General features: G+C 46.9%; 1 protein-coding gene and 1 pseudogene across 2 annotated transcripts; one reads left to right on the forward strand and one right to left on the reverse strand.

Moving 5' to 3' along the window:
• On the forward strand, positions 2004-7554 carry RESP18 (regulated endocrine specific protein 18). Its single transcript, XM_005676587.3, has 6 exons — positions 2004-2207; positions 4124-4228; positions 5226-5358; positions 5587-5626; positions 5748-5837; positions 7401-7554. The coding sequence occupies exons 1-6, from the start codon at positions 2102-2104 to the stop codon at positions 7449-7451; spliced, it is 525 nt and encodes a 174-aa protein (XP_005676644.1). The 5' UTR covers positions 2004-2101; the 3' UTR covers positions 7452-7554.
• On the reverse strand, positions 10962-12672 carry LOC102180443 (annotated as a pseudogene). The gene is made up of 2 exons (XR_001296821.2): positions 12620-12672; positions 10962-11667 (listed from the first exon to the last, which is right to left on the reverse strand). The product of XR_001296821.2 is annotated as a 40S ribosomal protein S8 pseudogene (transcript).

Genomic DNA, 13132 nt, shown 5'->3' on the forward strand with positions numbered 1-13132 from the left:
CGTACTGAAACTCTTTCAGAGCATAACAAAAGAGAGAATGCTTTTTGATTGAGTTTATGTGGTCTGCCAAACATTTGGAAGAAAACATAGAAGAAAATCTTTCTGAGTTTGGGGTAGACAAGCATTTCCAAGATCAAAACAAAGCTCTAGCCATAAAAGATAAACTTAATTAATTGGATTTCCTCAAAATTAAACATTTTGCTCTTCAAAAAAAAGCACTATTAAAAAATTAAAATGACATGCTCAGAGTTGGAGAAAATATTCACAAACCATTCATCTGTTAAAGGAGTTGTATCTGGAAGTCCTGGGGATTCCCAGTTGGCTCTGTGATAAAGAATCTGCCTGCCAGTGCAGGATGATGCAGGAGACATGGGTTCGATCCCTGGGTTGGAAAGATGTCCCTGGAGAAAGAAATGGCAACACACTCCAATACTCTTGCCTGGAAACTTCCATGGACAGACTAGCCTGGTGGGCTACACAGTCCATGGGGTTGCAGAGTCAGATGTAACTGAGCACACACACATCTGAAAGTATTAAAGAGCTGTGTTAATTAGGAAATAGTAAATATTTGTAGACATTGTGTTGATTTCCAAATGCTGGTGTAACAAATCACAGCAAATCAAACTTAGTGCCCCAAAACAATTTTGTTATCTTATATTTCTGGAAGTCAGAAGTCAGAAGTCTAAAATTAAAATGTCTGGACTTCCTGGTGGTCCAGGTGTTAAGATTCTGCCTGCCAATGCAGGGGACACCAGTTCAATGCTTGGTCTGGGAAGATTCCACATGCCACGGGGCAATGAAGCCCATGTGCCACAACTACTGAAGTCCATACGCCTAGAGCTCATGCTCCACAGCAAGAGAAGCTGCCGCTGTGAGAAAACTGAGCACTGCAACGAGAAAGCAACCCCCACTCTCTGCAACGAGGAAAAGCTCACGAGAAGTAGTCAAGACCCAGCAGAGCCACAGATAAATAAATAAATATTTTTAAAGATAAAATACATAAAATGTCAGCAGGTCTCTGCTCCTTCTGGAGGTTTAAAGGGAGAAAACACACTCTTACTTTTTCAGCTTCTAGAGGCTGTTTGCATTCCTTGACTTGTGGCCCCTTCCTTGAATCACTCCAGCCCCTAGCTTCCAATGTTATATCCTCCACTACTTACTCTAACCCTCCTGCTTCTCTCTGTGAAGACCTTTGTGATGATGTTGCACACACGCAGAAAATCCAGCATATTCTCCCCATTTTAAGTGAACCATTAATTCTAAAAGATGTATATTGAATTATTTAGGAGTGAAATGTCATGATGTCCGTATATTACTCTTAAATACTTCAGAAGCAATTAAGTCTGGATGATAAGAATATTCATATTTCATGTTTATTCATTTAGTCTTCTCTTTTAATATTTGAAAACTTTCATAATAAAATTTTAAGCTTAATGAAAAAGATATTCAAATGTCTAGAGCTTAGGAAGCTCACATATTAGCTTGTAACTAAGAAAGTGTGGAAGCTGTGGATCAGTTAGTTACTTCAGTAGTTAGTTATTGCAATAGCTCTGTTAAATTTGGTACAGTGATTTGAACCAGGATGATGATAGTGGATGTGGAGAAGATAGTTGTGCATATACTTAGCAGGTCAAACCCATGATGGTTGGAGATTTTAAGGTAGGTAAGGGTGAAGTAAGTATCAGGAAAATCAAAATAGACTAGATTCATTGAATGCCAGCTGTCCAGTTGCTGTACCTATTTAACCCTCACAACAAATCTATGAGGCAGGTGCATTTCACACCAGCATTTTACATGCAAGCCCTCTCTCCAACCTTGGGATTGGGAGTAGAAGCAGTAGTCTTTGGGATCTGTTTTATTAAGAGAGCAGTGGGCTCCTAGGAGTAGGTTTGGGTGGTGGGGCCGGTAGGAGAAGTAGGGGCTCGGTAGGCGTAGGCAGGGGCAGGGCCCTCCAGCGATTGGCCCAGCTGCCAAGGGAGGGTTGTGCAGATTCAGTCTGGCTAGCCAGCGGGTGGGAATCGACAGTCCTGCGCAGTCCCTCCGGCAGCTGTCTGCCATCTCTGCGACTTAGGTGGGGAACCAGCGCAGCAAGCCAGGGAGGATGCAGCGCCCGCTGTGGCTCGGGGGCTTCCGGGGGCTCTGGCTGCTCGTCTGCTTCCTGCTGCTGAACAGCCGCCTGGGGGGCTCCAGCGACGTTAGTGGTCACGGTCAGGAGGAAACCTGGGGTGGGGTGCGGGCAGGGCCAGAGAGCGGTTCTGAGTGAAGTGGGTCTGGGGACCTCAAGGTTAGGAACTTCGGAGGAAAACAATGTGTTTGCGGAGTAAGAAAAGAAAAGTGCGCGGAAGGACGCGCAGGCTTGGAGTGGGGCTCGGTGTACGGGATCTGGACCTAAGAGAAGCCGATTCAGGGGAAGATTGGGGATTAGGAAGAAGGACGTAAAAACACAGGGGCACAGGGAAGTAAAACTGGCAAGTGCGGCCACAAGAGAAGCAAGACTTCCCGAGGAGCGGGGGAAGAGATGCCTATGGCTCAGGGATAGTCAGGGGCCAGGCTCTCTGGACAGTAGGAGCAGGGACCCCGGGTATCGGGCCCTGGGAGCAGACTGGGCCGAGGGATGAACCAAGGCTTCTTTGTAAGACCCTGGAGCCTGGTGTTTGCGATCCAGTTTCCGGGAAGAATGGGAGGGCTAGGCTGGGGGGAAAGAGGATGAGGCAGAAAAGGTCCATCTTCTTCCTCCCCCTTCACTGCGCCATCCGAGTAGACCATCGCTGACTCACATTTGAGCAGCCGGAGACCGACTGCGCAGACTCGAGGATTCCAGCACCCGGAGCTTCGGGCAGACGCCGCAAACTCCTAGGCTGGCGCCAGCTCTGCTCGCCCGATTCTTGGGTTTAGAGGCCATTGCAGAGGACTCACGAAAACCTGTAGGAGGAGGCCATGAGGGTGAGGGTGGGGAGAGGGTAGGACCCTCAAACTTCTTAGGGATGCCTAGCTCTCTTTAGAGCTCGGAGCCTCCTCCATGCCAGGATGTGGCCACCGCTCAGCACCGCGGACAGCGCCAGGTGCCCCCGTAGGTTTGACTGAGGGTGTCCAGATCACCACTTTTCCTGCCAGTTCTGGGAGCGCTGCCCCAGAGTATGATCCCTCCTTCCAGAAGTTATTTTCCTTCTCAGTATGACGTTTTCCTCCTTCTCAAAGCCAGGGAAATAATAGAATCCATTTAAATGGGGAGGAGAATTTCCTTTCCATAATGACTCATGGTAATTCCACCATCAGAAACAAACAACACCCCCCCCCCAAAAAAAAAAAAAAAAAACACGAAGAAACAAGCAAAGAAACCAGACTGCAACCCTACCCCATCTACTTGGAATGAGAAAAGTGTGTATAGCATTAGGGATTATCTCTGTTCCCCTTGCCTTCCCTTATGCCCAGTGGCAAATTTTAGCCTTCAGGACAAGGATCCAGACACTCAAAACCTATGCATACCAATACTTTCTTCCTGTAAAGATTTCAGGACTCCTCTTCAATCCTCAGGCATGTGTGCTCATGCGTGCTCACACACTCAGTTGTGCCCAACTCTTTGCGACCCCATGGATTATAGCCCACCAGGCTCCTCTGTACATGGAATTATGCAGGCAAGAATACTGGAGTGGGTTGCCATTTCCTCCTCCAGGGCATCTTACTGACCCAGGGATGGAATGATTCTTTACCACTGAGCCACACTCCAGTCCCCTTCAATCCCCTCCAGGCTTTAAAGCCTTCCCTAAATGCAGTTCCCCTGCTTTCCATGCCCTACCTGTTCACCCAATTATCCATTTATGTGTGTGGCTTTTTGAGTATCTGCTTACCTCACCCTCCATGGGCTGCTCATTGCCTGTAACCTTGGCCCTTATCTGAAAGTTGGTACCAAAAGTGAACGAGGTGGCAGGGGTTAACAAACAGGGAAGGTGGTGATGGGGGAGGGAAAAATAAAAAGGAGGACCTGGAAGGAGGAGGGGGTCAGGTGAGGGGGACAGGGACCACTGAACCCAGGGGTGATAGTGGAAGGAAGCTGCTCTATTTCAACTGGAATTTGGAAGGCTTCTAGTCAAGCTCCTTTCTCACACCACTTTTTTGCCCTCAGATGGTCAGAGTCAAGTGGGAGTGGGGCAGCTCTGGCCCCTCCCAGGATTTACCAGCTCGGTCTTCAAGCACTTGCAAGTTTTACTCCAGCAGATCATGCCCCACGGTGAGTAAGAGCTAGAGAAGAAAGGCTGGGGCTTTGTCACATGCAGAGGTATAGTGAAGGGCTTTTGATCTGAGAACAGGCTTTCTCCCCCTAATGTCTCTACTTGACTCTCTGTCATGTTCACCTCGTGGAGAATAGGAACAGACCAGAATGGGGATGGACCTGGAAGGGCAGGCTGTTTGCCCTCAAACCCCTGGAAGGGCCCAGCACAGGCTTCTAGAAGAAGCCTCTGGAAAAGGTCAGCATCTAACTCCTTGAGACTACCCCCAGGCACTAGCAGATTTTTTCCGGAACCAGGAATCCTTGAATTTTCAGCCAGGAAAACATACGTACACACACACACTTAAGCCTCTGAGTAGGAAGCATAATAGATTGTATGACAAACACAGAAGAGGAAGGAAGGGAGTGGGAAGTCCTTTGAAGACAGATGGTTGACCCTTTCTTAGAAGGGAGTTTCATGAATAAGGGAAGAATCAGATAGGAAATCTGGCCAGAATTCATATTACTACTATCACTACTGATGTCTAATATGTGTATAATGCCTTAGCACAGTCATTCTCAACATGCATCCTCAGACCAGTAGTATCAGCATCACCAGGAAACTTGTTCAAAATGCTAATTCATGACCTTCACCCCAGACCTCCTGAATCAGGAACTCTAGAAGGGAAGAACAGCAATCTGTGCCTTAACAAGCCTTGCAGAAGATTCCGAAGTACCCTGAAGTTTGGGGATCACTCACTGCCTTAGAGTTTTCACAGCACTCTTCACATCCCTAATCTCATTCAATCCTCACAATAGTATCAAATGAGTTAGCGAAAAGAGTACTGTCTAATCCTAGTGGAATATTTATTACATGCCAGGCACTGTGCTAAGCAACTTTTATGTGCCATCTCATTTAATTCTCTCCACAAACTGTAATTCTTTGTCTTACTTTGAGGGAAAGGGGGAGTGTTTGCTTCACCCTGGTATTAATTCACCACATCCTTTCACCCTGCAGGTTTGTTCTGGAAGGGTGACATGACCCAGGATGTGATGACCCAGAAGATGGGTCACACCAGCAAACTCCATCCTGAGGATCCATGTGTGAGGAGTGGGCCAGCAGCCTTCCCCACCAAAACCCCGGGGGTGAGGTGTGTGAAGCCTATGGTCAGCCCATGCTGTCTAGTGCAGAGATGGAGCAGGGAGGGAATGGGTATTCAAACTGCAGGAAAGAGCTGCCAGGAGTCCTCTGTGAATGATTCAGAGGTCCTGTCTGGGATCTGCAGGAGAAAATTCTATGAGCCATTAGTGACCTGCAAAGGCAGAGGAGAGGGGATCTAGCAAGCCTAGGTCCCATTTGTCATCCTCATCTCTTCTAGGGGCAAGCAAGAGGAGAAACTTCAACTCCTGTTCCCCAAGGTGAGACCCATGTGTCTTCTTAAGACTTCTAAAGCCCTGACTTTGAATCCTATCTCTTTTTCTCTGGGGCCCTGACACCCTTTTCTGCCTCCTTCTTGACTCCTGGCTTCCCTCCTCACAGAGCCCAATGGTCAAGGTGAACAAGGATCAATGCTTTACCTCCAAAGTGGTTTCAAAGGCTCTGAAACATGAGGTGGCCAACCCAGTCAAGGTGAGGGGCTCTCGCTTTTTCAGGGGAGGTTGGAATTGCCAAGAACATGTTTAAGGGAAGGAGGCAGGTGTGAAGGAGAGAATGGGTATTGGGCTGGAACAGAGAAGCTGAAGAAAATATCTCTCCCAGTTGAAGGGTACCCCCACTTTCCTGCCTTTCTCCGACTACTTGTGAGCATCCATGTAAGAGACTGGGGGCATGATGCAGGTTCCGGGCATCTCTAAGGATCATCGCATACAATCATGCATCGGTATTGGGTTTACATTAGACATGGGAAACTGCAGTTTTCAATATTGAGTAAAAGGTCCTCCTTTTCTCCACACACTCCCTTGTATACAGGAAGTGATAGCAAAGCTTCTTTGGATGAACAGGAGAGAGTCCAGAAGCCTTCAGCAATTCCTGACTTTGCTCTACTTTTTACCCTGGGCAAGTCACCCGGGCAATGCTCTGGGTTGCCTCCTTAGGAGGCTTGAACTCTTCAGAATCCAGGTTGAAAACACCCATCTAGCCCTCCCATCTATCTTTACATTTGAGACTTTGAGGCCTAGGTTGGTCCAGCGACTTACTCAGGGCTGCACAGGAGGTTCTTGGCAGACCCAAGACTGGACCAAGGTCTCCTGATTCTTAATCCTTTCCATTGCACAGCTCCTGCCCTTCTTTCTGCTCAGACACTGCAGTGGGGGTGGGGCTGCCCCAGACATCAGACTTCTCCACATTGACAAAAGTCTTTTTTTTTTTTTTTTTTTGGACTAAGACCTAAATTATAAGAAGGTGGTAGCCAACAGAAGATATGAAGAAAGGGCCTCCCAGGAAGAGGACAACACAATGAACATGTCTGGAGACAAGGATACTATGGCATGTCTGAGGAACAGATGGGAAAGTCAGTGGTAGAAGATTAGGTTGGAGAAGTAGGTCCAGGGTTGACCACACACTGGCTCATAGATCTTGGTGAAAGTTTGGATTTTATTCTAAGTGTAGTGGCAAGTTGACTGGGAGATTCTGAGGAGGGGGATATTATAATGTGGTATGATATTAAGAGGTCACTCCATTGATATCGGGGATGAATTATAAGGAGAGTGAGAGTGAACAGTGAGACCTGTAAGGAGCTGATCAACCTGGTCTAGGGGAGACAAGAGTGTTGGCTGTGGAGCTGGCTCTCCAGAGGCAGTCTGCACCTCTGGGGAATTCTAGTCCCTCATGCTCTCCTAGGAAACCACTTCCCACTCATAGGATGGCAGCTGGGCTTCCAAAGCCTGGATTGTTTGCTGGGTCCACACACCCAGAACTGAGTGACAGACCCACCTTGAAGAACAGGTTGTTGGAGAGCTTTTGTGAAAGCAAATAAGGTGCTGCTGTTCTTCTCTAGCCCAAGCCCAAGGGAAAATCACGGGACAAGAGCTCTATGAATTCTGTGTGGGAGTAAAGGTGACAGGCCCTCAATTGATGGGCTGAGTCACTGAGGGCTGACTCAAATCAGGCTGTTAGAGGCATCTGGGGGAGGAGTAGGTGAGAGAGGGGCCACCTCCCCACGTGCTGATTCCGATCCTTTGTTTCTGGTTTCAGGGCTTCTTTGAGTCGCCCCCCACTGTAGGCCACAACCTTGTCGCCGACTGAGACCTCATGTGAAGCCTCTTTGCCCCAGTGCCCTCCATTGCCCTCCAGAGGGGCAGTTCCAGGGTGATCAAAACCTGGATCAATAAAGTGACTTTGACACGAACACTCTGTGACTTTCCTTGAGGCAGGACGGGTCAGGTTTGGATGTGAGAGAGATGGGGCCGGAACAGTGACTGGGGTGAGGAAAGCACAGCTCCCCAGTGCTGCTGCAGAGTGCTTCTGTCTTGTTTTCCCTCCAGTGACCATTCCTGAAGTGAGGATAGTAAGGGTGGGACCACAGCTGGAATGGCAGCCTTCTTTACACATATCCAGCCATGCTGTGTGGTCCAGTTGCTCATCCTTCCATGTCATTGGAAGAGACCCCGATGCTGGGAAAGATTGAAGGGGCACGAGGAGAAGGGGCCGACAGAGGTTGAGATGGTTGGATGGCATCACCAACCTGGACGGGCCTGGACTCTGCTGTTTTATGAGGGTCTCTACCTCCAGTATCATAGCCCCTGCCAGGGCTGCCCCACTCTTTGTGCTCCCCAAAATCAACACACGGGAGCTACAGTCAACGTGCACACATGTTAAATGATATTTTGCTGACTCTTCCCAGTTTGTTCCTGGTAGCTTGTTGTTCAGTTGCTCAGTCATGTCTGACTCTTTTCAACCCCATGGACTGCAGCACTCCAGTCTTCCCTGTCCATCACCAACTCCCAGAGCTTGCTCAAAGTCATGTCTTTTGAGTTGGTGATGCCATCCAACCATCTCAACCTCTGTCAGCCCCTTCTCCGTCTGCCTTCAATCTTTCCCAGCATCAGGGTCTTTTCCAATAAGTCGGCTCTTCACATCAGGTGGTCAAAGTTTTGGAGCTTCAGCCTCAGCATCAGTCCCTCCAAGGGATATTCAGGATTGATTTCCTTTAGGACTGACTGGTTGGATCTCCTTGCAGTCCAAGGAACTCTCAAGTCTTCTCCAACACCACAGTTCAAAAGCACCAGTTCTTCGGTGCTCAGCCTTCTTTGTGGTCCAGCTCTCACACCCATACATGACTACTGGAAAAACCATAGCTTTGACTAGACTGCTCTTTGTCTGCAAAGTAATGGTAGCTTAAAAATCTTACAAGGGAGTGAGTGATCTGATCATTCATACTCAGCCCAGACAAACACCAATTCTGGTCCTATTTGCAAAGCTTTATACTTTCAAGGTACTCTCAAACTCATTTGACATTCCCAGATGTAAGCACATGGGCAGATAACAAGATTTTGCTCCTCTGAAGAACTGGGATTTGGCCACACATCTCATCCAATTAAGCAACCCAGAGAAGTTAAGTGACTAGTTCTTGATGACACAGAGTCATGGTCATGCTGCTATTTTTTTCCCTCTCCGCCTCTACTTGGTGTGTTCAGGAAATGTTTCTAAACCCAACACTAGACCAGTCACATTCATTTATACCTAGTTCTCATTAAACTGGGCAACTCCTGCACTTACCCACGTATCCCCCTTATTCATTCGCTTTTTATTTCTAAGAAGGAAAATGGGGAGAAAAAGATGGGTATTTTTTAAAAGGAAGGTAAGTTTAGTCCTTATTGCAGAGGAGCAAGTTATATGATTTGGATGATATAATTTGATAGAAAATGGAAAGCCATTGAAGGTCTGTTGAGCAAGGGAGTGACACCATGAAAGGTGAGCTTAAGAAGAACAATCTCACATTTCTGTATAAGGATGGACTAGAGACTGGGAAAGGGGTGGAAACATGCCAGAAAGACTGCTGAAATACTGTGGCATGCCACATAAGGACCTGAATTTGAATCACAGAGGACATATAAGAGAGATAGTTTGAAGGATAAATTAATAAGCCTTGGCGACTCTTATGGGTTGAATCCTGTTCCCCTAAAACTCATATGTTGAAGTACTAATCTCTTGTACCTCAGAACGTGACGTTATTTGAAAATAAGACTGTTATAGATGTAAGTAATTTAAGATGAGATCATTAGGGTGGACCCTAGTCCAGTATGATCAGCTTCCTTACGAAAAAGGGAATTGGAGACAGACATGCACAAAGGGGAGATGACATGAAGAGATACAGTGAGAAGATGGCCACCAATAAGCCAAAGAGAGGGGCCCTGAATAGATCCTTACAGCCCAATAAGGAACCAACTCTTGTAACATGTTGATTCTAGACTTCTAGCCTCCAGAACTGTGAGACAATAAATTTCTATCATTTAAGTCCCCAGTTTGTGATACTTTGTTTCAGCAGCCATAGGAAACTAATTCAAGTGACTTTTGTTTTTGTTAGAGATGTCCTGTCTCAGTGAATAATGGACATCTGGATGGCTGGTCAGGGAAGAAAAACGGATGTTCTCTTAAAGCGTAAAGCTAGCCTACTCAAGGACATCAAAACGGCAGTGCTCCCCTAAGTCATTACTTATTGCCTGCATGTCTGATTATTTTCATCAACATATAAGTATACTACAATATCTCCTTTGTTCAGTTCAGTTTAGTTGCTCAGCTGTGTCCAACTCTGCGACCTCATGGACTGTAGCATGCCAGGCTTCCCTGTTCTTCACAAACTCCTAGAGCTTGCTCAAACTCATGTCCATCAATTCAGTGATGCCACCCAACCATCTCATCCTCTGCCATCCCCTTTTCCTCCTGCCTTCAATCTTTCCCAGCATCAGGGTCTTTTCCAATAAGTCGGTTCTTCACATCAGGTGGCCAAAATATTACAGCTTCAGCATCAGTCCTTCCAATGAATATTTGCAACTGATTTCCTTTAGGATTGATTAGTGTGATCTCCTTGCAGTCCAAGGGACTCTCAAGAGTCTTCTCCAACTCCACAGTTCAAAAGCATCAGTTCTTCCGTGCTCAGCTTTCTTTATAGTCCAACTCTCACATCCATACATGACTACTGGAAAAACCATAACTTTGACTAGATGGACCTTTGCCAGCAAAATAATGTCTCTGCTTTTTAATATGCTGTCTAGGTTGGTCATAGCTTTTCTTCCAAGGAGCAAGTGTCTTTTAATTTCATGGCTGCAGTCACTATCTGCAGTGATTTTGGAGCCCAAGAAGATAAAGTCTGTCACTGTTTCCTTGTATCCCCATCTATTTGCCATGAAGTGATGAGACCAGATGCCATGATCTTAGTTTTCTGAATGCTGAAATTTAAGCCAGCTTTTACACTGTCTTCTTTCACTTTTATCAAGAAGTTCTTTAGTTCTTCACTTTCTGCCATAAGGGTGGTGTCATCTGCATATCTGAGGGTATTGATATTTTTCTCCACAATCTTGATTCCAGCTTGTGCTTCATCCAGTCTGGCATTTTGCATGATGTACTCTGCATATAAGTTAAATAAACAAGGTGACAATATACAACCTTGATGGACTCCTTTTCCAATTCAGAACCAGTCTGTTGTTCCATGTCAGGTTCTAATTGTTGCTTCTTGACCTGCATACAGATTTATCAGGAGGCAGGTAAGGTGGTCTGGTATTCCTATCTCTGTGTTTTTTTTTTTTTTTTTTTTTCTGGCATAGAACAGTAAACACCTTTATTAGATGAGCTAAGACAGGAGGAAAGAGGGTTTATTTGCCTTTCTGGGCCTTGATCTTCCTCAGATGGAACTCGAGCTCTTTTCCCTCTAGCACATAGCCCTGCACTCGGCCCCACTGGCCTGGTCTTGAAGCGATGCATGCAAGAAGCTTGCCCTGCTGGAACTGCTCCTCTAGAAGACTGCTGATTTTCGCGTTCTTTTTCCTCTCATCGTATTTCTTCTGAATTTTCTTTGATCGTTTCTTGTTTAAAATCTCTTCCTCCTCAGGAGTCAGCTTGGCCCCCTTCTTGCGGCACTTCAGGGGCAGTGCATAGTGGGACTCGTACCACTGTCGGTAGGGTATGCTGTCGATAAGCACAATACAGTTCTTCACCAGGGTCTTGGTACGGACCATTTCGTTGTTGGATGCATTATAGACAACATCGATTATTCTTGTCTTGCGTGTACAACACTCCGAGCGCCAGGAGAAGTTTCCCACGTCCAGCCTCAAGGCCCGGTACTTCTTGTTGCCTCCCCGCCCACGGACTGTGTGTATGCGACGGGGCCATTCTTTGTGTTGGCAGCGGGGCGTCCCAGCTCATACTTCCGCTTCGCTTTTTGTGGTAGGGCTTTCTCTTGCTCCCGGTCTTCCGGCGCTTGTGCCAGTTGTCCCGAGAGATGCCTGCGTGTGGGGGTGGGAGCCTGAGGCAGGGAGCCCGGAGCCGAGGCCGCTAGCCCAACGCCCCACGCCGGCGGTTGCACGCTCAGCTCTACAAGGTTAGCTCCCCCACAGCGCAGTCGGGAGGTCACAGCATTTCCAAGGTGTCATCGTGCACGTGGGACGCTGCCCAGACCCTTCCTGTCCCTACCCCGGCAGTCATGATGGTGCCGCTCGCGGCCCCGATCCTGCGACTCCAGGAATGGCCCCGGAACGGTCCGGTGGTCCAAGTCCAAGCACTACCGTCCTCGCCGGGGTTCCTGTCCAGGGGCCCGGGAGCCCTCGCTGCCGGCTGGGCCCCAGAGCAGGATGGCGCCGGATTCTGGTATTCCTATCTCTTTAAGAATATTCCATAGTTTGTTGTGATCTACACAGTCAAAGACTTTAGCATAATCAGTGAAGCAGAAGTAGATATTTTTCTGGAATTCTCTTGCTTTTTCTATGATCCAACAGATGTTGGCAATATGTCCTAAATTTATTTATTTTTTCTCAATTTCTGCTTCTTTTGGTAATAGTTCACTAGATAATTCACACTATCCGACCTGCTGACAATTTGTCTTAATCTGGTTCCTCCTCAAATCAAAGCCTGAAGTAAGGGTTTACCTGGGGATCATGTAAATTAGGATTAGATTTCAAGATGAAGACTGACAGAATGCGAAGGCTGAAATGTGGGGACTCTCTTAGGCATCAAGTATAGTGCACCTCAGAACTGTCCACTGAGATAGAGAAAAGGAGAGTATCCTATAGGCCCAATCTCCATTAGATCAAAGGTTTCACTGTAAGATACTAAACTCTTCATACATTCAGGTTTTTCTTGCATGAGAATGTCTGAGCAGATTCCCATGGATACCTAAAACTGTGGTAACAGAGAGGACCCAGGCCAAAAACAAAAGATCTGCACTGTTTTTGCTGGTGGGTCAAGTGGTATCAACTTACATCTCTATGTAGGTGGTGACTGCAGTGATGGCTAGAGTTAAAAGGTAACCCATGATGATGCAAAATGGAGCAATAAATGGTGTCTGATATACCTTAAAAGCTGGCTGGAAAATTATCCAAAATCTTCTTAACAGCATTAAGAAACTAGCAAAAGACCGAAAATATGATAAACTCGGGTCAAGATCCAGGAAAGGAACAGAATCCAGAGGTGGTAAACCCAATGTTCACAGTTGCTTTGGCCTGGGGAAATTCTGCATTTTAAGAAGCAGAGGAAAAGCTGATTTAGATAGCCTGTGGAGCTAGAGGAGTAGGTATCAGTGTCCAAGCCCTTGAAAGGAAGAACTGCTCTATGTTTTGATCTGGGACCAAGAAGCAAACTTTAGGAATAAGGAGAAAATGAAGTCAATCTACCCTTACTCAGATTGCATCGTGTATTATACCAGATCATGCGAAGAGTTGACTCATTGGAAAAGACTCTGATGCTGGGAGGGATTGGGGGCAGTAGGAGAAGGG

This window comes from Capra hircus, chromosome 2 (assembly GCF_001704415.2).
Source record: "Capra hircus breed San Clemente chromosome 2, ASM170441v1, whole genome shotgun sequence".
NCBI classification, from domain to species: Eukaryota; Metazoa; Chordata; class Mammalia; order Artiodactyla; family Bovidae; genus Capra; species Capra hircus.

What these genes read in the sequence shown, in the direction of transcription:
- RESP18 (XM_005676587.3), top strand. Translation starts at nt 2,102, where the DNA reads ATGCAGCGCCCGCTGTGGCTCGGGGGCTTCCGGGGGCTCTGGCTGCTC. An exon ending in ACCAAAACCCCGGGGGTGAG is followed by an intron (nt 5,359 to 5,586) that starts GTGTGTGAAGCC and finishes CATCTCTTCTAG; the next exon opens with GGGCAAGCAAGAGGAGAAAC. An exon ending in AGGTGGCCAACCCAGTCAAG is followed by an intron (nt 5,838 to 7,400) that starts GTGAGGGGCTCT and finishes TTCTGGTTTCAG; the next exon opens with GGCTTCTTTGAGTCGCCCCC.